Raw genomic sequence first — 26,123 nt, forward strand, 5'->3', positions numbered from 1 at the left:
CAACAACAATAAGATAATTAGTATACGTTAAATGTAAGAGAAGAAATAATCAAATAAATATAGAAGGTTAGAGCAAATAGATAAAATTTTTATTTATTTGTTATTTTAATACTGTTAAAGTAATTAGTATTTGTTAAACTGTTATTTAATTGTACATATTTAAATAATAAATATTTCTATATGTAATATGAAAATATAAAATAACATAATATAAATAATTGTGTTATGAAAATTAAATTAAATTAAAATTTCGTCAATATAATTATATAAATCACAATATTGGATATTACACTGAGATATATCCCTAAAAGAAGGAATCTTGATTCATGAATGAATAAAAGATTGGCCTAACAAACAGATGTGGGTGGAAATAAAAAATCTGGCAAAGACTTCCAACTTAGATCTGATGAGGTGGCCTTCTAATGCTGTTTACTATCTCAAATGGATGAATCTATAGTTTAAATTGTGTTTAAATAGAAATTCCGATTGAAAAAGAAAAGTCGTGTCTTTAATCTTAAAAAAGCAAAATGTAATGTGGTGCCCAGAATCCTTGATGCGTGAAGATAACAACAAATTTTCGAATAAAAACAAACAAACAAAAAGAAAAGGGTATAAGCGCCACAAAAACAGAAAGCAAATGTAGAAAGGAAAGTTTAACATTCAAAAAATCCCGACCCCACCGCTTCAAGAAATCCGTTAGGCGCATAAAAGTCTTGGCTTTCTCTCTTGACACTAAACTGAAACTCGGAATTTCTTCGCCCTTTCTCTGCCCCAAAAATAAAACCCCCAAAATCTCCAAATCCTTTCAGAGAAATTCGAACTTTACGCTTTTTTGCAGGGCAAGGATCATCCAAAAGATTGAAGATGGTAATTTAGTGAAGTAGGCAAAAACAGTGAAAGAAAGGTCAGGGTTAGTGGAAGAAGTAGAGTAGAACCGGAGAAGAAGAAGGCATTGACTGAAACGATGTCGGCTTTGGCGGAAAAGGCAGATTCGCCATTGAAGAAGAAGCCACCGAGCTGGTCGGACATTTGGCTCAAAAACACCAAGCCGTTGAAGCATGTGGTGTTCACTATGCCCCTTCAGTCTTTATCTCCGAAAGACCCCAAATCCCAAACCTTAATCCCAACTTTCGCCAACATTGATCGAACCCTTCTCTTGTCCGACGAGCTCCTCCTACAAATCCTTTCAAAGCTGCCGCATTTGCAACGGAACCCTAACTCCCTCGTCTGCAAGCGGTGGCTCAATCTCCAAGGCCGCCTTATACGGTCCTTAAAGATCCTGGATTGGGATTTTCTTGAATCTGGGCGGTTATTGACGAGGTTTCCCAACTTGACCCACGTGGATTTGCTCAACGGCTGTTTGTTATCGCCGCGAGATTCTGGGATTCTGTTGACTCATCGGCTGGTTTCTATGCAAATGGGTTCTGGATTTTGTTCTAATCGCAAGTTTCTGGAAGAAGATCTATTGCCTGTCGAAGTTGTTGACAAAGGGCTGCAAGCACTTGCCAATGGCTGTCCAAATCTTCGAAGGCTTGTGGTGATTAACGCCAGTGAGTTGGGACTGCTAACGGTGGCCGAAGAATGTTTGACTTTGCAAGAATTGGAGTTACACAAGTGCAACGACAACGTTTTACGTGGGATTGCGGCGTGTGAGAATTTGCAAATTGTGAAACTCGTTGCCAACGTTGATGGACTCTATAGTTCGTCGGTTACCGACATTGGTTTAACCATCCTAGCTCAAGGGTGTAAAAGGTTGGTTAGGCTTGAGCTTAGTGGATGCGAAGGGAGTTTTGATGGGATTAAAGCGATTGGGCAATGCTGTTTGATGCTTGAAGAATTGACTATTTGTGATCATAAAATGGATGATGGATGGTTGGCTGGGTTGTCTTACTGTGAGAACTTGAAGACTTTGAAGTTACTGTCTTGTAAGAGGATTGATCGGAGTCCGGGCCGCGATGAGTATTTGGGGTTTTGTCCTGCTCTCGAACGGTTGCATTTGCAGAAATGTCAGTTGCGGAGCAAGAAGAGTGTGAGAGCACTGTTTAGAGTATGCGAAGCTGTGAGAGAGATTGTTATTCAGGACTGCTGGGGATTGGATAATGATATGTTCAGGTTTGCAAGTGTTTGCAGGTAATGCATTGGATTGTTTTCGCATTGTTCTTTATGATTTCCCTTGCTTATTTGTTTTGTCTCATCTCGTAGTTTCATATAAGTTGTGTTAGAGTTGTTCAGGGAATCATTTAGTTTCTATATTTCACTTCTGCAGTTCCTTAGTGCCTGTTAACATGGCCTGAAATAAAGGGGAAAAAAGGGTTGCTTTCTGTCGCAATGATGAGTCTCTGTCTGGCCAGTGATTTTGAAATGCTGAGCAATGCAATGAAGTTCAAATCATGGTGAACAATTGTTGATTGTTCTAGTAATAAGTTATCCATAACACACCGGTATGCAGATAGATGAGATATGACTGGTTATGCTGGACTGGATCAATGCAATTATGATATATGTCCTGTTTTTACTTTTTACACCCAATTTGCAGGCTAACTAGTTATTGAAATGTATGATAAGTCTGTCATAATTCTTGTTGGGTTGCAATATGATGAGCATCAATTAATTTACAATCACTTGCATGGATCGTGAAGTTGACATGTCTGAAATGATGGCATGCTGAAAGTTTTACAGTAATTAGTTTCTTTTGTGACAGGAGAGTGAAGCTGCTATCTTTAGAAGGATGCTCTTTGTTGACAACTGAAGGTCTGGAAGCGGTGATTCTTTCATGGCAGGACCTTGAAAATCTTATAGTGGTATCATGCAAGAACATAAATGAAAGCGGCATATCTCCTGCACTTGCAACTTTATTCTCCATTCTGAAAGAGTTGAGGTGGAGGCCGGATGTGAAATCACTGCTTGCATCGAGTCTTGTAGGAACCGGCATGGGAAAGAAAGGTGGTAGATTTTTCAAGAGGACATAAGGTGCAGAATTTCACTGCTGATGTTACTCTACTTCTTTGTAAGATAAAGAGTTTCTGTAAGACCAATAAGGTGGGGTATTAACTAGGTTGGCCAACAAAACAGAGGGTGCTCATGTGACTCTCAAATGTTGATGTACTCTTTTATTACGGAAAACACTTCATTATCTGCATTCTGGAATTTTAATGTCTGTACCCTGTAAACAGCATTATATTTATTCTTTTCCTTTTAATCTTTCCTTTATTTCGTACCTTTTCCCTCGTCCTTTTGGTTTGGGTTTACCAATTATTATGACCTCCCACGGTCAATATTGATTTGATCTGGTGGCCAAAAAAAAACTTTATTTTAAAGAAAATGAGATTTGATACGGGTTGGGTTTGAGGGAAATTTGTCTGTCTCGATATATTTATAAAATATTAAAATTTTGCTTTTACATTAAAATTTTAAGTCTAAATTAAAAAAAATTATTTGCTTTAAAATAAAATGAAACAAAAATAAAATGAAATTTTACTTCAAAATAAAAAATAAAAAATAAAACAATTAAATTAAATTCTGGACGAGTCGAAGTCAAAATTGGCTTTCCCATTATTAAATTTCAGGTTTAGGTTTGGACGAATTTTGTTTTAAGAATCGAGGTTAGGTCGGAGTGGATGGGTCAAGCTTCATACCGGGGTCGGGGTAGACAAAAATAGGCCCTACTCTATTCAGTTGCCATCCCTATGTGAACTCTAAATTTTGGTTTAATCATCTTGAATTAATTTGATTATTATATCCTAAAAAGTTAAGAACTTGAATCTTCCAACTCAAATTAGTACGGGTTTGATCCAGTGGCGAATCTAGAGGGGGACTGGCATGGGCCGGCATGGGCTCCGGCCCCTTAAAATGTAAAATTGTTATTTAAGTCCTTAATTTAAAAAAAATTTAAACTAGTAAAGGTAAAATTGTACTTTGACTCCCTTAAAATTATAAAAATTTAATTTAATCCTTTAAAAATTATAAAGATATAGACTATAAAAAAATTAAAATTTCATTCGCTCCTAAAAGATTGTTCTGGCTTCGCCCCTGATTTGATCCCAAATTAATTTGAATAAGTTTGAAGTTATTTAAATTTATATTAATTTGATCAAAACAACTTAAATTTTAAGTCAAAACAATTAAGGCTTAAAATAATTTATATTTAATATTCACTTGAATCTAAAATTACTGAACGCAAAAATAAAAACCAAATTGACAAGTCTAATTGGGACTCCCCACAATTCTGCATGTGAAAATGAAACAGTCGTATATTAATATAGCAAATAGTCAGGGAAATGATTTTAAATTTATCACAACATGTTACGCTTTAGTTTGTCAACTAAGTCTAAGCCTCCTCACCAATAAATGGTTAGTTTAAAAATTAAGAAAACGGTAAATTGTAAAAGTAGTCATTTTTGTTTGCCTTAAATTACATTTTAGTTATTTATGTTTGAAATGTTACGTTTTAGTCACTTACGTTATTGTTTTGTTACGAAGTGGTCACTTTACCATTAAGCTCCTCTATCTCCCTAACGACGGTCCTACGTGGCAGTCTAAATGGGTTTTAAATGCCAACTTGGATGTTCTATGTGGCAGTCCAAATTAAATTTATTTAATTAAAAATCTATTTTCATTCCAGTAACTGGACATCCAAGTTGGCATTTAAAACTCATTTGGACTACCATGTGGGACTGGCGTTAAGGAGGTAACAGAGCTTAACTATAAAGTGACCACTTCGTAACAAAATGATAACGTGATTAAAACGTAACATTTCAAATATAAGTTATTAAAATGTAATCTGAGGTAAACAAAAAGGACCATTTTTGTAGTTTACCCTTAAAAAAACTATAGAATATAATCAACATTATTTTTTTAATATTTATATAATATTATTTTATATTTAAACAAATTAATATGTTTAACAGGAAAATTTAAAACCATTCATATTTTCAACATTGTAAAAAAAATTTAATTCAACTTGTTGCATACACACTAGAGGTGCTCATGGGCTGGGCGGCCCGGCCCGGCCCGATGGCCCGCCCGAAATATGAGAGGGTTTGGGTAAAAATATAGGCCCGAAATATGGGCTTGGGCAAAAAAACGATGCCCGTTTAGAAAACGGGCCGGGCCTCGGGCACCACTTTTTTCGGCCCGGGCCCGGCCCGGCCCGATATAATAAATATATTTATTTTTTTAATTTTAAAATATTTTTACATACTTTTTTAATTTTTTTTAAATTTTAAAATATTTTTAAAATACTTTTTTTAATTTTAAAAAATATTTTTAAAATACTTTTTTTAATTTTTTTTAATTTTAAAATATTTTTAAAATTTTAAAAATTTTTAAAATAAAAATGGGCCGGGCCGAGCCGGGCCCGGCCTAAGATCCGGGCCGAAATTTTTTATGGGCCCGGCCCGGCCCATGAGCACCTCTAATACACACATACATAAAAATTAAATTGTTAAAATTAGTGATGAATATGGTATTTAAAATTCTATATCTAATATAAAACCAGCTCTAGAAAGAGTCATAAGAATAAATAGGGTTATAATAGTCTTTTTCCTTTTATATTTTTATTTACTTTTGTATTATTAATAATTAAATCTTTTGAACTTAAATCTATTATTTCCGATTCCTAATTTTAATAAATAGGGATTGATTGAAACCATTCAAATTACCCACATTGGCTCAAAATGAAAGTGAGATGTGTTTATCATCTAAGAAATCCCAAATTAACATCAAGCAGGTGATAAATGGTTTGTTTTGTAGCTTTTCAGAAAATTTTTTCCTATCACAAAAAAGAAAAGAAAAATATTCTAAACTTAGTTAAAAGTAAATGAATTAAGTTAAAATTTAAATAAATAAAAAACGCAAATTTAAATAAAGACTCTAGTTGGTTTCCATAAATAAATGATAAAACCTTTAAAACAAAGACAATCTAATTAGTTTTTATATATTACGAAACTCTAGCTTTGAATGGTGAAGAAGGAAAGGACACAATGGTAAAAACAAAGATAGTTGATGATGACCAATTAGAGAAGCTGCTGCAATTTGTTGGAAGTCAAAGCCACGTTCTATGAATTGAATCTGACTGCAAAAATGATGTGAATAAGATTAAAGATGCAGGTAAAGCTCCTTGCAAATTGATTGCTGCAAAAGTATTCTGGAGTGAGGCAATGCATAACATAGAAAGAGAGGAAGCACCTATGCAGATATAAATTAGCAAACCTAGGAGCAGGACTAACTCTTTTCACTATTCTCCATTCATTTTTTAAAAATTGTGAAGAAAGTTGATCAACAAAACTTACTTGTATACAAATTAATTTTGTAACGGTCCTTGCTTAATTAATTTATAACATATAAATTTAATTATTTTTATTGCTAATTTTGAATAAAAAGGCAAGAGACTGTAACACTAATTGAAGGGCAATTATTGATAATTTAAAAAGACTAATAGAATGTAAAGATTTTCTTTTTCTATTTTAAAAAATATAAAATAAGAGAAATATAATGTAAAATTTTCAATCAATATTATTTTGACCAAACTTATATATAACTAAAAGATTGTAACCTAAGTTTATCATAATAATTTGTAATAGAAAGTAAAATAAAATAAAATAATTACCTGAAAAGAAGTAATGTTTTTATATTAAAAAAAAGTAAGGATTTTGAATATTAACTTTATTATAGGCTTTTATTATATCCGTTCTTTTTTATACTATTTATAACCTCTTCTCAATCCTTAAATAGAAGGATAATACGCTTCAACACATTCGAACCTACGTTCTCCTACACTGACAACAATACTATTACTGAATTATCATTTACATGTATAATACTCATTGAATCACGAAGGAAGATGCTCTAAAGAAGATTCGGCAAGTCTAAAAAAAGAAGTAAAGTAGTTGATAGAAAAAAGTTATTTTCTTAAAGAAAAAGTCATAATAAGTTAAAATAGTTTAATTAGCATAATACTTTATAATATTCACAAAAATCAATATAAATATCATAGTTTTAATTTGATACATCACTTTAATTTTTTTTTGTCAAAATTATATCCTTTAATTTTTTAAATACTTTAAACAAATAAATACAACCTAAATTAAAAAGAAAAAGAAAAACAATCAAAAGCACAAATAATTAAAAAATAATAATTAGCTTTAGTTAAAAAAAAACAACTTATCCTCAACTTTTTAATACTTAAATTACCTTCTTCTAATTTTTAATATCTAAATTTACTCTAAAAAGAGTTGATTTGATATAAGATATAGATTACAGCAAGAATAGGTGTCCTCTCATATCCTGTAATCAAATAATAACATAAGCGTTAATTGTTGGTATTGGCTTTTTAAAAGAATTTAATTATAGTAACTATATTGGTGATAGAGGAATAAATGTGCTACTAGCACTTATTATTTGTGATAAATATAATTATTGGTACCATAAAGTAGTTGGTTTTTGTTAATTAACGGTTTTTTGGAGTTTTGGACAGCTTTTTATTTTAATTCAAACAGAAAATTAATAAAGAAAAACGAAGCGAAGCACCAGAGATGCTGATTGCTGAGATGACAAAGACGCGGTGGATGCCCGTGAGGTAGACAGTAGCAGAATTTTAACGCAAGGGAAGGACGTTCGAAGCTTGGAACCTTTGAAATCCAAAAGGAAAATAAAAAAAGAAAAATGGGAGAGCATGAGAAGATGAACAACAATAACAACAAGGGGAAGGGAATTGCAGTGAAAATAAGAGTTGATAACAATCAAAGCGACACAGGTAAAGGCGACGACAGGATTACGAGATCTATCGCCACCGCCAAATTCAGTCCCCGCAACGCTTCATCCAAATATGACTTCGTCAAGGTTCTCTTTCGCCTCTCTTCTCGAAAATCCGTTTAGACAAATCTTTTTTTTTATTAAAAAATAACAATTTTAATATGTTTTTTCGTTTATTGGCGTTGTAGGTGAAGGTCTGGTTGGGTGATAATGCCGATCATTATTATGTTTTATCCAGGTTTTTGCTTAGCAGAATGTTAACCGTCACGAAGGTATCTATTCCATTTTTTGTTTTCCTTTTATAATGCATATATAAATTTAAGATTTCTCTTAGGATATGCTAACTTGAATTGCTTAATTTTTCTCTTTATTTTTTAATTGATAATGATATTATCTTCCTTCTTTTATTCAGATTCCGAATCATGTTGCAGTTAAAATCTCTCTTGAGCTCAAGAAGCTGCTTATAGACAACAGCCTTTTGGATATGTATGATTCCCATCTATTTGTATTTTGGTTTTAATTTCATGATTAATATCTAGTAAACTTTTTTATTCATGTTCCGTTCATTGAATTCTTCTGCAGCTCGCAGTCCGATTTAGAGGCTAATCTTTTTAAGGTATTCTTCATAAATTTGTGAATTTTTCGTATGGATGAAACTTAGAGGGTATTCAGACTTTTAGGAGATTGAATGTACTTTTTTGGAACTTTCTAATCAAAAGAAGAAATACTTTGCGCAGCTGATGGAGTGGCGAGGTTATGGACAGGAGTACATAAGCCGGTACAAGATGATGACCAGGTCAGTTAGCTTTTCAAGTTTTCAATATGATGTTAAACAATTTTATGGCGATGATTCTGGAATCAGTTTTTTATCTCGAACTTCTTTATCACATGTATGATGTATAGCGTCATCCAAGCTAATTCCCCTCTTCCAAGTGAGATAATTGTGGTTGCTTGTTTCGTATAACAGATTTTTCTCCTTTGTGAGTAAATATCTTAATTTTATTATGCTAGGGAATTTACTGGTTTAGGTCTGGGTTCAATGTATGCCTTCACCCTAATATAATGATCATAAAGACGCAATTAATATTGGAATAGCTTCAATTTTGATCATGCATGCAATATTTTCATTGATTCAGAACTTGCTATTGACTTGGAGGGAAAAACTTATTAAGAACTTCTGAGTGTCTCAACACTTCACTATTAATTGCTCTTTCTTGTTTCTGACTTTCAGATTTCACCATCAGAGAGTTCCTTTGGTAATTCTTGTTTGTGGAACTGCTTGTGTTGGGAAGTCTACTATAGCTACACAACTTGCACAGAGGCTAAACTTGCCAAATGTCTTACAGGTTTAGCATTCTGTTTATATCTTCTTCTGAAAGTTTTGAGGTATTCTTTTATCATATTTTCTTTCATTGACTCTGTTTCTGATGCAGACAGATATGGTTTATGAATTGCTACGCACGGCAACCGAGTATGTCTAAAATCTATTTCTTCTTATATTTTACAGTAGATTATTTCACAGTAGATATTTTTTGATCATACCCAATCAGTCCTTCAGACTAAATAAAAGGGTGGCTGATGGCCGTCAGTAAGGCATTTTCTGGTTTCAACCAGTAATTGGTTGCTCTAGTCATAACTCATATGTTATCAGTTGGATTGCTTTATGCATGATAGTAAGGTGTTGAGCTTTGGCTAAAAAATGGGGCATTATGGTTTTCAAGATAGAAAAGTGTCACCTTAGGTTACAAGATTTATCTCCCTAAACACTTGGTACTCTGGATAAAGGTAGAAGAAAACTTTTAATTGTATACTTTATTGGATTTAAAATTTGGAGTCAAATAACAATTTCCATATCCGCTTTGACTTGTGTGAGCTCTGAAGACTGGAGACTTTGATTCTTTTTTTCTTCTGAATTGTCTTCTTGAATCTCTTTCCCCAATCTTCAGTTTTCTTTCCCCATACTGTATACGAAATGGCTTTGAAGAGCTCCCTTTAATTTTACCTCTAAATTAGTTTAATTTAAATAGAGATAAAAGATTATGGCTCATATTCTTTAAAATTCTATTGATCTAGTTTAGATTTGTCTTGAAATCATTTTAATCTAATTTAGAGATAAATTGAATGACTCAGATGAATTTTGATTGGTCGAACTATGAGTCTTTGAAGTTTGACTGGCCACTTCACATGTTTCATCTTGATTTCCAAATGACTTGATAAATCTTCAATAAATTTATTTAGAAACTCATAACAAAATTTAATTGGAAGAAAATTTTGGAAGGACATCTACCCAATTGTATTTGGTAGAACATTCTCTCCTACTACACTAACCATGTCTACTAGGAAGCAGATTGTCTTACTTTTAACAGATTGACCGGTGTTCAATATATATGTGTGTACTGTATATCATATTAATGCTTGCTTCTCTTATTTGTTGCAGTGCACCGTTAGCATCTACTCCTGTATGGGCGCGGGATTTTAGCTCCTCTGAGGAGTTAATTATTGAATTTTGTCGTGAATGCAGGATAGTTCGCAAAGGTAGTTTCTAAAATTTCCATTTTGCTATTATGAGAAGTTTTTTCCTTGCTTTATTAATGCAATGCAAAACCAGGATATTGCCTAGATATACATAAAATAAATTCTTTCTTTCTGGATTTGTTATTATATTCTAAAGGTATGTTCATCATTGGTGTTTGTTATTTTGTTTGGTTAGGGTTGAACGGGGATCTAAAAAAGGCAATGAAAGATGGAAAGCCAGTAATAATCGAGGTATGGCTTGACACTAGATTGCTGGTTACTATCTTCTTGCGACTCCCTCCTCCCTTCCACCCTTGAGCCCTTCCTTCTTACTCTTTTTTATCTTTGCGGTAAATGTTGATACCATCCACTCTTATGGGCACAAGGATTAACATCGTGATATGTGCATGCCTATATGGTGAATTTTTTTTGAGTGTTTGCGGTTTATATTAATTCTCTCTTTTCCTGTATTTATTAACATATTGTGGTTCTATGTCGGAAGTAGATTTTCTGGTGTTGTCTGTTTTTGAATCATTGGTCAAGAAAGGTGTGGACGTGAATTTCCATGAATAGCAAGTTATGGGCTTCTTTTCCATGAACATGTTCAGTACTTGTTGCTTCTGTTGTATTTTCAGCTATTCTGTATCAAATCTGAGCTTCAACCCTTATATGTCAGCTTACTTTTGGGATTATTGTTGTCCGCGGATTGATGGATGTAACAGTTAAAATAAGATGATCAGCCACAATGGGTTTCTAGTGGAGTATGGCTGTATGTCTTTGAACACACATGCATGCCACACACTTGATATGTTCATGGGGATGAAGTTTGAGGTCGGATCTGCCACCATGTTGTACCCTTAAGATTGCTGTTATTTCTGGAATATGCAGACTGCCTTTAGATCTGTTCATTTTTTAACTGCAAATCTTGAGGAAGGTTATAATCTGCTTAAGCATTATATGATTTCCCCCCGCCCTCTGGCCATTGCATGAGATCGGGAAGCATTGGCATGTTCTTGTGCAGTTTAACGTGTGTCACTTTGAGTTAGTGGGTTCCTTGTTTCTGATGACAATTACAGGGAATACATCTGGACCCAAGCATCTATTTAATGAATGACGAGCTTAAAGCTCCAACCTCTGTAGATGGACCATCCCAGCAGTCCGTGGCATCGGATGATAATTCTTCAGTTCAAAAGGAAAATAATTTTATTACTACATCTCAAAGTAACACAGAAAATGGTAAAAACCATCCTGTGCGTTTATCTGAAGGCGTGTCAGCTGACAATGTGAACAAAGTGTCGGAATCTGTAAAGTCCATGTCTCTAGAAACTGCTTCTGACAATAAAGGTGGATTTCTGCTCTAAATTCTTTTTATTTGGTATAGCATCTCACTCCATTTTAAGCATTGTGTATGTGTCGGTTTTAGAGGCTATGTGAAGGTGCAATACAACAGTTTATTTATTAACAGTGTTTATGTGCATGCAGGTGAAACTGTTAAGGTACCAGAAGTAAATGGAAGTACTGCTAGAAAAGAAAAATCTGGCCCTAAACCAATAATAATACCCATAGTTCTGAAGATGTCTGAATTTGATCACAAGGTATGGGTGCTTTCTCATTCTACTTTTATGCATCCAGCTTTAACTAGTAAAGCACATGAAGCTTGTAGGTGAGTTAAATTAGTTTTAGTAAATAAAGCTGTCTCAAATTGCTAAAATTTGAGCAAATGGAGGAGACACCTATTCATATTCACATTTAGCAAAGATCCAATGTTGGTGATGGTTCTGCTTGACTGCTTCCCATTCTAATCTTTCTTTTCTGGTAGAGCCTGTACTGTTAGAAACTTTATTATTACAGAAAGTCCTTGTTAAGTATTTTGAATTCTCAAGAGTGAAGATGGTTTATTTAGTGAATTGTGGAGATTAATAAGAATTTTCATTTGGTGGATAGGCTATTCTAAATGTGAATTTATAAACAGATGGGCCTGCTTCTGTTATATTAGGCCATTAGACAAACCTAAGATACTGCCACATCTTTTGTTTTCAAAAAGGTGTAATCAGGTTAGTGTAGAGTTATTCCTGATAGTATGAAGGTGGCTTTGTTTAACTGGGACTGTATTTCGCCTGCTCCCTCATAATATCTCTTTTCTCTATCTTGTATGATTTTCTAAATTCGGACCAATGTCTATATGCAGGCATTACTTGAGGAGAGGATCACTACTCAGGCATTAGCTGGTAAATGTCTAGTTCAGGTATTAATAACAATTTTTTTCCTTGTTCCATTACAAACTGCATTGCTTCTTTTAAGGTCAATTAGATTTAGCTATGTCTTGGCAGCAAGGTAATATCATTTCACAAAGGGCTTAGTCGGGGCACTGCATTTTATCATTAAGAATATTTAAATAGTTTTGTTGATTTGAAGTGTTCTTTCTCAATCTTGAATGTTAATAGTTGTTCTGTAACCAAGGACTACTGTTAAGTACTGGGTTGTACAGCTTGATTCTATGAACATACAGTAACCATTGACTTCATTGGTGTGTGGAAAATGGATCTCGGAAATTTTGTTGCTAATATTCAAATTCATGTGCTTTTGTTATAAATCATTGTGATTGATAGTTCAGCTCATCAAAGGGAGACTGAAACCTTTCAGCTCATTAAAAGGAGACTAAAACCACAAGACTCATTAGAGAGAGAGTTCGATCTCTTTAGGGTTTTTGGTAGAAATTCTGCTTGATTTTATTATTCCATGCCCCTTTAAGTAAGGACCAGTCTTATTACAAAAATAGTAAGCCTATTCTAGAAAGGAAATAAATCAATTGAAACAAAAGCATAACAAAACCAAAGGAAATTAAGAAATAAAATTGCAACCTAAGCCTTAATTAAATAACCAAAATTAATGGTTACTAACACATATTCGGCCCATATGCTTGAATTTTCTGTTAATAGTATAATCGTCGAGTAGATTTGTTAAAGCTTTACTTTTAGCTTGCCTAGAATACTGTGACATCTCAAGTATTTGATTCTCCAAGGACATGGAAAACCTTAAAAAAGTATTTGACATATCCATTTTCGTCACAATTGTATGACATAGGTTTTTTGATACCTTTGTCAAGTGGGACTGTCTAACGAGGCAGTCTAAGCATGAGATGATGCCTTCCAACCATGTCCATGTCTGCAGAACTTTTGCTTCAATCTTTGTGGTCAAAAGTGGGTGTGCTGACATCTTGAATTTTCTTTTGCTCACCCTCAGTTCCTTTTTTTCTGCGGTGATGTTTGTCATTGTTTATTCCTTTGATCAACTACTTAGTTGATTGACTTTTCTGTTTCAATTTCATATGTTATTTTATCTTTTTCAGGATACAGATAACTTAATAACGAACTTGAAGACTATTCAAAACTATCTTTGCTCTTTCAAGTCACAGGTATGCCATTTCATTTCGTTTATTGGTTGTTAGGATGAAATGTTTGTTCCTATTGTCTTGTGTGTTCAATGATTTTTTTTTCTATCAAAACTTAATATGTAGCAAGTCTAGTGCAATACAATGTCATATGGAGGTATCTTAGATTTGATAATAAAACCAGCTTTAGTTGGAAAGGGTTACAACTATGGGGTATTTACTGTTGTTAGTACCATCTGGTTGTATGCTTATTCTTCAAATTTCTTGGGTTGCCCCACCATTTTAGGTATTTAAAATTTTTAGTAAGGTATTTAGTGTGGAGTAATGAGTCGCCTTGTTAGAGGAAGCAAACCAACAGAGATTACAGAGATTTTCTACACCCTACTTGTTTTAGTTTCAGAGGTGTAGTCTGACTCATCTCTCTAATTTTCTTGGGTCCAAGTTGTTTGAACTTTCTGTTTTTTCTATTCATACATCTTTGTCCTTTGGAACAGGGTTTAACAGTTGTCAATTTATCTGCGACTACATTTTCACAGACATTAGATTGGCTACATGGATATATTCTTCAGGTATTGTTATTACTAGTTTTTAATGGAATGTGATTTTTTGTATTTAATTTTTAATTAGTTTTCAAATGATATACTTTTAATTATTGTAATTAATTTTTAATTCGTTATTTGAATTGTTAAATATAATTAAAATATATTAACTTATTTAACAAATCAAATATAATAAAAAATTTTAAATATCATATTAAAATAATGATATTTTGTAGATCAAATGATTTTTTAATAATATTAGAACATAATTAAAATATTTGTATTATTTTCAACATAGAATATAATTTTTACTTTTTTATGTAATCATTATTAGAATAATAACTAATAAGCGTTATTGAAATATGTTAATTATTTTAATAATTCAAATACAATACTAATAAAAAATTCCTATTATTAAAGCATTTGTACAAACAAAAAAAAATTGTAAAACAAACTCTTCAACTTTCATTTTTATTTTCTTAATTATCAATAAATTGATTATAATAATTTATAAATAATATGTAGAAGAAAATGTATCAAGTAAAAAAATATTTATTTTAAGATGATTGTAATTGTAAAAACTTTCTTACCTTAAGTTTTACTTAAATTATAATTATGTTAACTAAAATTTTTTAAGTAATAATTATAAATTAAATTATAATTATTTTTAGGGTTAGTATTTGGTACAATATTTTTTTTATTCTAAATGGTTTTAAAAAGTTATCATGTCTTTTTTTAAATATTTTACTATAGGATATTTGCCACAACTCTCTAACTCTGTTTGGAGAGTCTAAAAACTCTACTAGCATTGTACCAAATATTATTTTTATTTTTAAATGTATAATTATTACCAATTTTATTTCACATCTACTTTTTTAATTATTTTTTTACATTAAATACTATAATTACTTTTAAATATCAAAATTATAATATGATAAAAAATAAAATGTAATTTTGTTTAAAAAAATTTCCAAACTCGTGATTTTATATATATTAGAGGTTATAAATTATTATTATCCAACTAATAGTAAAAGCCAGAATTGATCTGCCATCTAGCAGCTTCTTGAACCTGGAAAACATTGATGATTTTCCAAGTTGCACTCAAACATATTACTGGATCATTGGTAACTGGATCATTGGTACTTTATTGTCATTGATGATTTTGTAGTTGGAAGCAGTGTTTTTATGTGTTTGTGCAAGCAAGCAAGCGCGTGCATTCATATTAATTTTTTCATGGTCTATACGCAAATATGAATGATGAATCCTTGTTGAGTAGTTTTATTATATGATCATAAGCTGAAGCTTGTTTTCGGTTTTTCCCTTTTGTTAATGATGTTTCCAGAGCTGGGATGAAGGAATGAAATATTATGGATCCTGAAAGCAACTCCAGGGATTAAGCAAACTGCTTAACATTTTCAGCTCCATTGTTAAAAGTTATGCTAAGGCCAAATTATTGCAAATACTTGGGACTGAAATTTCCTGGAAAATGGAGTGATGGAAAACATTGTCGCCCCCACAACAAATTCGTTGCAGGCAAACCAAATTCTCAATCTCTTGTTCAATCAAAGCCTTTATCGCACTTATGCTTTATGTTTTCTTTTTTCTTTGAGGATTAACAAAACTCAAAACTGAGCTAGTCGGGTTCAGAACATTGTCATCTTAAATCTACTAAAGAACTTGTATAGTGTACTTGAATCATCTTTTTTATTTCTTACAGATTTTGGACCATCGGCTAAACACCTATAATGGATGACGGAATAAATAATTAGCGTGACAATTTGACCATTACATACTCCATAAGAATATCTTAAATCGATAATATGTACTTATTTATTAAAATAAGGTCCAAAAGATCTTCCTCATACTGACACATGACACACACCCATTATGTTTTTATTTTCTTTTACATTTTATAAAAGTGGTTAACTTTTAGTTTTGGTTTTCTTTTAATATTCTTAAATTCGAGATTTAATTCTTATACTTTAATTTCTAACATACAAAAGTGGTTAGTTTTCAGTTTTGGTCCTAATATGCTTAAATTTGAGATTTAATATTTATACTTTAATTTCTAACATAGTTTGTTCTTTATATTTTTATAATGTTATTAATTAGTTTAATGTTTTTATAAGATAATTAACTAATTCAAATAGTTAATATAGTTAACTTTTCAATTAAAATGTTACATGGTTATATATAATTTGAAAGTAGATTTATAAATCTAAAAAGTAGAATGATTAATTTCTTGAAATTAAAATAGGAGGACTATATTCCAAATGTATGATGTGTAGAGACTTAGAGTCATGATTGTTTGAATCAGTTAGGATATTGGTCCAAAGAGAGGCATCAAATCAGTTGTTCCGCAAACCAATACGGGCTGCTTGAACCAAGCTAAAAAAAATTGATTGGAATTGTTTTTATTTTTTAAACATTTATTTATTTTTTAATAATTTAATCAATCGTATCATACAAATCAGTGGACTAACCAATTTGACCACCGGTTCGATTCTAAAAATCTTGCTTAAAATATATTTTAATTGTCAAAATTTTACTTTATAATTTGATATAAATAAATAATCCAACGATCGACCATACTAATAAAATATTATTAACGGGTAATTTAGGGATTAATCATAATACCATTTTATTTTTAGATAATGTAACATTCCATTCACAATGTGACTTCTATATCCATTTAATTATGTTATGTTCTAGTAAATTTTACCCTTAAAAATAAAACATCTTTAAAAAAACTATACATGTTTGATCTCTTTGTATATAAACAATTACGTAGTGTTTGGTTGGTTATACTTTTTTTATATAAATAATTGCGTTGATTCTCTTTTGATATAAACAAAAATAAATAATATGAGACAGACTATTTAAGTCATTATAACAGTCAAGCGGTGTATTTGAATTGTTATTCGATGTAATAAGGAATAAAAAATTATTCCCTCAATGCCCTCATTTATTCACGTTTTCCCCACATAACTAATGCATAACCCACCCACCTCATTCAATTTCAATGAACCAAGAAATCTCTTTCTCAAAAAGTAAAGCTGCAATGGTTGTTTTTTTGTTTCAATCTAGCACTTCGTCCTAGGTTTAGATATCTCATATTCTCTTTCTCTCTATTTAGATTACACATAATTAATATTCATCCAAATGCATGGACAAATTGGAGGATGGAATTAACAAATCAAATGTTCAATGAATGGACAACATCTAGAAATTAATTGGACTTAAAGTTTTATTTGTACCAATTTATGTTAGTTTTGCATTGTATTAGATTTGTGTATTATATTATGTTGAACAAAATTGATTGTAGTTGTAGTAATTATGAATAGTATTTTCAATATAAAACCGTATTGCTTTATCAAATAGTTATGGATGGGTTTTTCTATTAAATGATATTCACAATTTTATTTAAAAGCATGTCAGGTTTTTCACAATCGACAACAATTTCTTTTCAAAATTCTAGAAAAACCAAAAGGAAATAGATCCCAAAAGAAAATGTTGCATTAATTTCATGTATGTTAGGAGTTTTAAAGCAAATATGAGATTCAAGGTTAGCTACTTGGGTGAATTAGAAAGAATGATAGCAAAACTTTTACCTCATACAAAGTTTAAAGGCTAAAACTAATCTTGAATAAATGATTAGGGCATTGAAAAAAATAGGCAATCATTTATGATATGTTAAGAGGAAAAGACAATAGTAGCTTTGGTTGGGGTGAACATTGATAGAAGTTTGTTGCCGAAGATGCAATATGTGAGATTCATATATAGGTGTAAGATTTATTTAATATTTCTCTCCATGTTTTGACTTACTTATATCTTTATAGTATATATTGTTAACGAAATCTTTATTTTAATAAAGTCATAAAGAAGTCAAGCAATTCAAGACCCAAAATTTTCCTCATCATGAAAAACTTACTGTCATATATGCAAAAGATCAAGCCATAAGGAAAGATGTTCAAATTGATGTTAATATAGCTAAAGAATTACAAGTTCAAGATGTTGTAAATGAATTTATTTTACTATGTTATATGTGTTATTACGTGGATTTTAGTGTTATGTGAATTAACGTCTTGTTCCCATATATATCTAACAATTTAGAAATTTAATCTGTATGAACATGTTCTCATAATGTTAATTCATTTCACCTCTGCATTTTATTGTGATGTTTCATTCATTTTTATGCACCATCGTCATTGTTAAACTTTATCAACTTGACCATGGTAGTGATGATTTATATAATAGAAAAAGGAATGTCAAATTAATTGGATTTCCATTATGACAAAGCAAATATCATATTTTTCTTTTGCTATTTTTGTATCAAAATTCATATTACAGGCAAATTTTTAACTTAAATTTCATAGAATTCTGATGAATCCAATGTGAAATTATTAAGTCTGATAATCTATTAAAGGATTTTTCATTGTTGTTACATTTTGGGGTTTTCCCAATAAAAATTTTATTAGGGGAAATATTGATCATTTCAATATTTTATCATTTTGAATATTTTATGTTTTATAGAAAAAAAAGTTAGTAAAGGGTATATTCGCCATTCAAGTATTTTAACATTTTAGGATATTTTTATTTTTTTTAGAAAATTACTAAAGAGTATATTGATGATTTCATTCTTTTAACATTTATGGATATTTTATATTTTACAAATAATTATTAAAAGGTATATAAGTTATTTGTGGTTTTTTTTTCCTTTTACTATTATAGTATCTATTTTTTTTAAATCAAGCATAAGAATATTATTATAACACTCATTTCATTCCACCCAATCAAACTATTGTTATATGTGTTATTATAATGAACCAAACATTAACAATGATAAATGAAGAGCTCGAATTAGAGGACTCTACAAATCATTACTGTTATTCTTTCTTTCTTTCTTTTCTTCAAAATTCCCTCCAAAATTGAATCATGTCTAAACAATTTTACTATTAAAATTAAGCAGTAACTCAGTTTGAGCTTAGCCAGATAGAGAAATATTTTGTTACCCAAGTAAAAAAAGTTGATAAAAAGTAATGCATTGATAGATTATAGTCTAATTAATGTTGTTTTTGAAAAGACATTTGGTAATTAAATTTGAGTGTAATTGTTTGTAATTATACAAGTGTGACGTGTTTGAGTAATCATATTAACTAATGGGTCTTACTGAATTGGGTGTTGAGAATTAGAGTAATTACCTATGTAATTACACTCCTACTCATATAATTTTCACACGCAAATCCAATTAATTTTTATACGAGTTATAAAATTTATATTAGAAATATAGACGCGTATGAATATGGATAACAAACATGCATGCATGTACTTGTTAGAAATTATATTATATAAATTATAAAATTTAGATTATAACTACCTGTATTTTATAAAGTTGTAACAAAAATTTATATTATAAATAAAAAAATTATATTAAAATATTTAGATGATACTTTATTTTAATTTATTCTTTTGCTCAAAAATCATAAAAGTTAATGTTACAATAAATTTTAGTGCCTTAATACGTTGGCCGATTCTTACCCTAAAATATATATGCTTGGCCGACTCTACTAGTGAGTATCAAGACTCATAAATATATTACCTAAAAATAAATACCTAAATTTTATAAAGTCAGGATTATATTATAAATTTTTTTATTATTTTTATTAGTAATCGTATTATTGATTACTTTATAAGATTAACATATTACATATGACAATTTAATTTTAATATTTATTACTTGTTTAGAAAATTTTTTAATTATATTGATAATTTTTTATAGTAATTAATATTTTTAAAATTGTGTAAATTAATATTTTTATAATAATTAATATTTTTAAATTATGTAAATAAACATTTTTATAGCATTTAATTTTTTTAATTTAAATTATGTAATTATAATTTTGTACTACCAAACATTATTCATGTAATTTTAATATAATTACACTTTGTTGTAATTTTAATATAATTACACTTTGCCAGTCAAATATATCTCAAAAGTTACAAGTTATTATGATTGCTATTTTAATAATTACACTTTTTTTTTAATTACACTGACTGTCTAAAAAAACCCACGAATGAAATTGTGCATAAAATTATATAACATTTACTGACATAAATACACTTGATTGATTAAAAAAATTAAATAAAAACAAATTGAATTAATATTAATGAAAGTAATTTAGACAAAAATATTACCAAATTTATAATTCTAAACAAAGTATACCATTTTTTTTTTGAAGGATTAGACCTCTATACCTTGGCACTTTGATATAGTTAAAAGATTTGGGATTCCCGATCCGATGAGAAAAGAAATTTTCGCTTTTTTCTTTCTACACTGTATGGTATTACACGTTGTTCTAACTTTTACATACAAAATTTGTGGAACAAGCAAGCTCCTCTCTGTATCCTCAGTTTCATTATGAGCATGCAGCAATGGCATAAACATTTCTGAACTTTACGAACAATAACATGCCAATTAAATTAGTGGCGCATACATAGAAAATCAAGAAAACAAATAAACATATAAACAAAAAGAGCTCAAAAGTACCACTTTGGTCTTATTTCTTCTTCCTTTTCTGTTAACTCACGATATTGGTACCATTCTGCTCCAGCCTTACCGACGGGTATTGAAGGCCTAACGAAAATCTCAACTGGCTTGGGTACATGGACCGCAATATGCAATTCTTTGGTTCTTTCTGCAAAATTACTTTCAGATATTCCAAGTGACTCGCGTCTCGGTTCAATGGTGATCCACCCCAGTCCTGAAATAGCCACATCACTAGCAGGTCTGTCCAAGCAACATATTTTGACATATTTCAATTTAAGCAAGTAACTAATTATACAAACAGAAATAGGTTTTATTCGGTACAAGTTAACCAAAACAAGGATTCTGAAAGAGCTGAAAATCCATAATTCCTAGTACACAACAAAAAACTCAAATTTTCTAACAGCAGCTGAGTTCAATATGTCTAAAGCAATATAACCATGAAATATAAACTCGAATTGCACCTTTCAGCATCCTCAAAGTTTATTTGCAATTGCTGCACTGTCTCCAGTCCTCTCCATTCACCTGCTCGATCTTTTCCAGTTGGTGGTGTCAACAGTACTCCAAGTTCTTTCTGCAGCAATTAGGTAAATTATCTACTAATAACAATAACAGGTGCCTCATAATAAGTTGTTGAGAAGAAATTTTATTAGCTAGATGTCTCAGATGCTTAGTCATTCAAATTTAAGATGGCCATATTCACTCCATAGCGTACGAGAGAGTTAGCAACTTGAATTAGTGTTCAAGATACTTAATACGGTTATCTCAGAAAATGTGTATATATATATTGATTACTGCTAACTACATATTGCGTAATTGTAGCAGATTTAGTCTAAGTGGAAGTATATCATGGGAAAGCAGTAAGCAGAACTCATAATTGTCACGTAGTCTTGATTACCTTGTAAAATTCATCTGCTTCATGAGTAGGCACAGCATGAATGGGTAACTTCTTTGGCCCATAAAATGTCAAACATGTCTCAGGGAGAACCTAAAAGCATCAAGAATGTAACAGATTCAGAAGACACTGCACATCAATGACAACTGGTCTCGTAACTGACTATACATGAAACAAAATTATTAGGACCTTCAAGACATCAATTCTGACAAGGCCACCCCAAAATATTGAGAACCCATTTAAGCCATTGGAATTGAATTTCCCTGCCATCCCATTTTTGGAGGAGACCTGGCAACCCTTGGGGAACATCGTAAGAATAAAGAATATAAAGAATTTAACAGGGTGTCAAGGATCTTTCAAATATAACGTACAGGGAATGATTGACCTCTGAACCGACTTTGAGGAGCAAGGATAGGTAAATCTTCTGAGTGGACTACTGCAGCTTGCCTATGGTGAAGATGAACCCCTGGTGTATCATATAATTTCTGCAGGAAGACAATAACATGAATGATTGGTCAATATTATAAAACTTAATAGACAAGGACTGCTAAAACTAATTTTATCTGGTTTAGAACTAATTAGGAGACTAACTAAAAGCCCCAAAAGATCCTTGAAGAAAATGAAAACACGGTGCCAAGGGGGTAGGATGAAGTTCAGGCAATGAACTGCTAATGCATACCCCTCCTCCAAGAAAAGCATCAATCTGGATTGGACCTAAAGTAGTTCCGGGAACAGCTGATTGTATTGGTTTGTACTTTTGTGCTGCTGCAGCTGCTGGATCCCTTTGTGCCATCATTTCTGATGTTTCATGGGCCAGACCGTAAGATGTTCAGTACTCCATTATTGTATAAAATTAGATAAAGCATTTAAATTATCACATAAGAATGAGCAAAAGTGGGACATGAATTCATATAGACAACCCGGGATAAAATTAAATGAACTTACTTAGTAAGGCACTTATGAATGCAGATTTTCCCACATTTGCTGATCCCTGTAAGAATGATCAAATGAAAATATATAACAACTTATATGAATACAATTTAAATTTATACCAAATCAAAGCTGTTCATCACCGTGACTAAAACAGATAAAGTACCTTCGGCCAGACACATGAAATGTGGAAAACAAAACAAAGATATTTATTCATGTTACACCTGGACATACGAATACTAGCAGCAGAGTACACGTATGGCAGCCAAATGCAGTTAGGAACCCATTTTGCAATTATGATCATGCAATAAAGAAACTGGCAATGAGAATAAAAGGTTGGAAGAGATGATGTAAAGGAAAAAAGGATTTCAAAAAGGTAACTTTAGCAGGAAAAAAATGTAATTGCAACTCCACTCTGTAAATCTACAATAAGCTTCCACTTCAAGACTTACTAACCAGAATGTACACATCCCGTCCCTGCATCAGAAGCGTCAAGGTAAAGAAGTTAAGCCAAGGAATATGAAGGAAACCAGATCATAAAGGGCTAAAGTCATTTCTATAGTAACAAGTTACATAAAATGGAACATTAATTGCATAGAAGAAAACTTCAGGGATTAGTGCAGTGGTAACCACTTCATAAACCAAATGTAGATTAGAAATATTCTGGACTTCATCACAGGTATAAGGTGACATTTATTTCATATTTGGTTCAGGAGATACCAATTTGAACATGTTTCACAAGCATTTAATATGAAGCACAACATATCTAAAATCTTATTGATGAACATATATGTAAGGACCAATACAAACCTTCTTCTCCTTTTGGATTTCTGATGCAACTCCAGCAATCCCTACTAAAGACTTTGAGCTAGTAAGATGCACACTCAAGACACTGCAAAGCAGAGCACATTGAATCAGAAACATGCTAAGCTTTCAAGTGAAACTATAAGAAACAAATATTGAAAGGAGTTAAATCTTCATAAAAAGTTAAATGAGATAGATCCAACATCAATTCTTTGAATAATTTCCAGTGAAACCACTTCTTACTTAAGCTTCTTCTTTGTAATGGCCTCCACAACCCAATCACCCACACAATTAAAATCAGTCCCTTTTGGAAGAAGATCAACCTGAGAGAAAAGCAAACACCTTATAGTCAGCATTGTTGCAAAGCATATATCATAAAATTATTGATTGGATAATAGCCCAAAAGTGCAGATTATTACCTTAGTCACAACTAGTATTATAGGATTTGCACCAGCAAGATCACGCACACGAGATAAAAAGCTGCCATTGAAGTCCACAATATCAACCTAAAAGTAATTGGTCAAAAGTAGTCAGGAAAACATCCTGATCATTTTGTGTAACATTGAATTTATCAATAAGTTTGAAACATAGTTAAATCCTTGTGAAGGGAAGTCATCATTGGAGCAAATGGAAAATATTCAATCACTTACTAGAAGATAGCCTATAATAATAAGTTTATCTACTTGGCATTCATTATTATCATAAGCATTTTATTCAGCTACTCTTTGATTACAAAAAAATGGGTGGATAAGGAACGCGGTTTTTAACTAACAATAAAATGGTAAGTTCCATGCAATTATCATATCACCAAAATTCACAGGTAAATGATAAAAGTTCTCGAAAGATTCCATTAATTTGGTCTGGAAGTTGAAACTATATAAACTCACCAATTTAACAATCAAAGCCTTCTCATGTCGCAAGTGAGAGAGCTTTTCCCGAAGCTCATCAGCTGAAACAAACTGCTTCCCCCCAGAATAACCTCCATTCCCACCAACAGCAGTGATCATATGCCCATGAGATAAAAGCCTACATCTCCCACAAAGAATCGTTCTTAGCTGGTGGTGTTTCTTCTTCTGCAGTCATAAACCAGTACTAAATCAGCTACCCAATTTGACCAGAAACTTTAACTTATTCAAACAAAAAAAAAAAGGGGGGGACGGGGGAGGAGGGGGGAATTCAATCAATTTCCGAACAACTACTTTTACAATTTTGCTAATAGAAAAATATCATATTAAAACGTAACGGGCATTTAAACTAAAACCAAGTGCATTCGACCAATCCAGAAAAAAAAAACTAATTTTTAAAATGTCAAAGTTGAAGTTCAATACCAATTCATAGGTGTCCATATCCACATAACCCGGAGCATCCACCTCCGAAGTCTGCAATGGAGCTCCGCAACCATAACAACAGGCGGTTACCGTATTAACCTTCAAAACCTTCTTCGTCTTCTTCTTAGTCTTCTTTATCTCCTTTATAAGAAGCTTGGCAGCCTCGTCAGCCTGTTGCCTTTCGAGAAACCGGTCTCCCCGGGTCGGAGAAGCTGCACCAGTTCCTTCCGGTTCGGAAGAAAGCAATTTCGTATCGGAGAGTGGCAACTGAGATGGGGAGTGCGAGTGAGTGGATTTGCAGGAAAGGGGAGTGGATTTTCTGTAAATATTAAGGGATACGGGGTTGAAGATAGAGAGAGTGTAGTGCTTCGGAAGAGGGAGAGGAGAGAGAAATGTGGAAAGGGTTTTGAGCGCCATTAGCGTCCGTTTTGTCTCGTTGAGGTTTTACACTTTCACAGTGGGATGGAGGGGTTTTAGTTAGGGGGGGGGGGGGGGAAGATGTAACACACTAAACTCGAAGGATGATGATGATGATATTGATGGAAGAGGGGAATGGGTGGTAATATTTAGGTTAAATTCTGTTATTAGTGCCTATTCTTTTGCTAAATTTATAGATTTAGTCCCTATTTTAATTTGATCAATTCTAGTCATGTACTTTTTTTACTTGATCAATTTTAATCGCTTTTTGAATTTTAAAATTTTATTTTTGATTCGGACAATAATAGTTAAATATGTTTGGTCAAATTCAATTACTAAACAAATGATAGTTATTAATCCATTAACCGGATTTTTAATAAGTAATATATGAAAATAACAAATTAACATGACATTACATATATGCTAATATATTTGGCGTGTGGCTTATGGTTTGGTAATGATTGAAAATTCAATTTTTGAAAAAGTACAAATTAAAGTAAAAAATAAATCTCTAACTTTCACTAAGTATAGGGACTAATATCAGAATTTCACCTAATATTTATAAAATTATAAGATTCAATAATAGTTGGATTGTGGAATCTAGGAGAGGTGAAGGCGAAGCCCTCTTTTCATTTCCTTTTACCAGAGTGGATTCCCATAATTCACTCTGTCCAACAAATGAATTCTGGGTAAGCAAAAGATGAAATATTGGGATTTTGAGATTGGGTGAGTGATGAAGTCTTTTAAGTAGAACATAAATTTGAATGTCCTTTAAATCACATTCATCTTGCAAGAGGTTTCAATCTATGAAGTTGAGCTCTCACCTACCTAATACAATACTCACCAAAAATGCATAAAAACATCAAACACACGTAAATAGATGATATCTCACTACTTCTAGAGCTTGTTAATTATAATTTGATGTTTTGGAGGTAGCAACATTGGGCTAGAAATCTGCCAGTACCATAAATAAAATCAGCAAAATGCTGCCAGTGCCACCCCACTCCAC

General features: G+C 31.7%; 3 protein-coding genes across 9 annotated transcripts; 2 read left to right on the forward strand and 1 right to left on the reverse strand.

Moving 5' to 3' along the window:
- Positions 1-563: 563 nt before the first annotated feature.
- Positions 564-3,199, forward strand: LOC107955118 (F-box protein At5g07670). 2 transcript variants are annotated; one of them, XM_041107253.1, is made up of 2 exons: positions 564-2,130; positions 2,267-2,303. In XM_041107253.1, exons 1-2 carry the CDS (start codon positions 965-967, stop codon positions 2,292-2,294), a joined length of 1,194 nt encoding a protein of 397 aa, XP_040963187.1. In that variant the 5' UTR covers positions 564-964; the 3' UTR covers positions 2,295-2,303. The 2 variants fall into 2 exon arrangements, with proteins under 2 accessions (XP_040963187.1, XP_016746325.1); XM_016890836.2 differs by lacking the exon at positions 2,267-2,303 and adding an exon at positions 2,702-3,199 and having other exon boundaries at positions 592-2,130.
- Positions 3,200-7,448: 4,249 nt separating this feature from the next.
- On the forward strand, positions 7,449-15,912 carry LOC107955119 (uncharacterized). Its single transcript, XM_016890838.2, has 15 exons — positions 7,449-7,839; positions 7,941-8,024; positions 8,165-8,238; positions 8,335-8,368; positions 8,490-8,548; positions 8,984-9,098; positions 9,186-9,223; positions 10,190-10,287; positions 10,463-10,518; positions 11,343-11,610; positions 11,749-11,861; positions 12,455-12,511; positions 13,616-13,681; positions 14,152-14,226; positions 15,539-15,912. Exons 1-15 carry the CDS (start codon positions 7,663-7,665, stop codon positions 15,572-15,574), a joined length of 1,350 nt encoding a protein of 449 aa, XP_016746327.2. The 5' UTR covers positions 7,449-7,662; the 3' UTR covers positions 15,575-15,912.
- Positions 15,913-20,496: 4,584 nt separating this feature from the next.
- On the reverse strand, positions 20,497-25,213 carry LOC107955121 (NO-associated protein 1, chloroplastic/mitochondrial-like). 6 transcript variants are annotated; one of them, XM_016890839.2, is made up of 13 exons: positions 24,698-25,213; positions 24,257-24,442; positions 23,789-23,875; positions 23,613-23,692; positions 23,376-23,457; positions 23,022-23,042; positions 22,581-22,626; positions 22,315-22,433; positions 22,007-22,120; positions 21,825-21,932; positions 21,639-21,728; positions 21,205-21,314; positions 20,497-20,983 (listed from the first exon to the last, which is right to left on the reverse strand). In XM_016890839.2, the coding sequence occupies exons 1-13, from the start codon at positions 25,112-25,114 to the stop codon at positions 20,734-20,736; spliced, it is 1,710 nt and encodes a 569-aa protein (XP_016746328.2). In that variant the 5' UTR covers positions 25,115-25,213; the 3' UTR covers positions 20,497-20,733.
- Between the last annotated feature and the right edge of the window lie 910 nt (positions 25,214-26,123).

This window comes from Gossypium hirsutum, chromosome D12 (genome assembly GCF_007990345.1).
Source record: "Gossypium hirsutum isolate 1008001.06 chromosome D12, Gossypium_hirsutum_v2.1, whole genome shotgun sequence".
Taxonomy (NCBI): domain Eukaryota; kingdom Viridiplantae; phylum Streptophyta; class Magnoliopsida; order Malvales; family Malvaceae; genus Gossypium; species Gossypium hirsutum.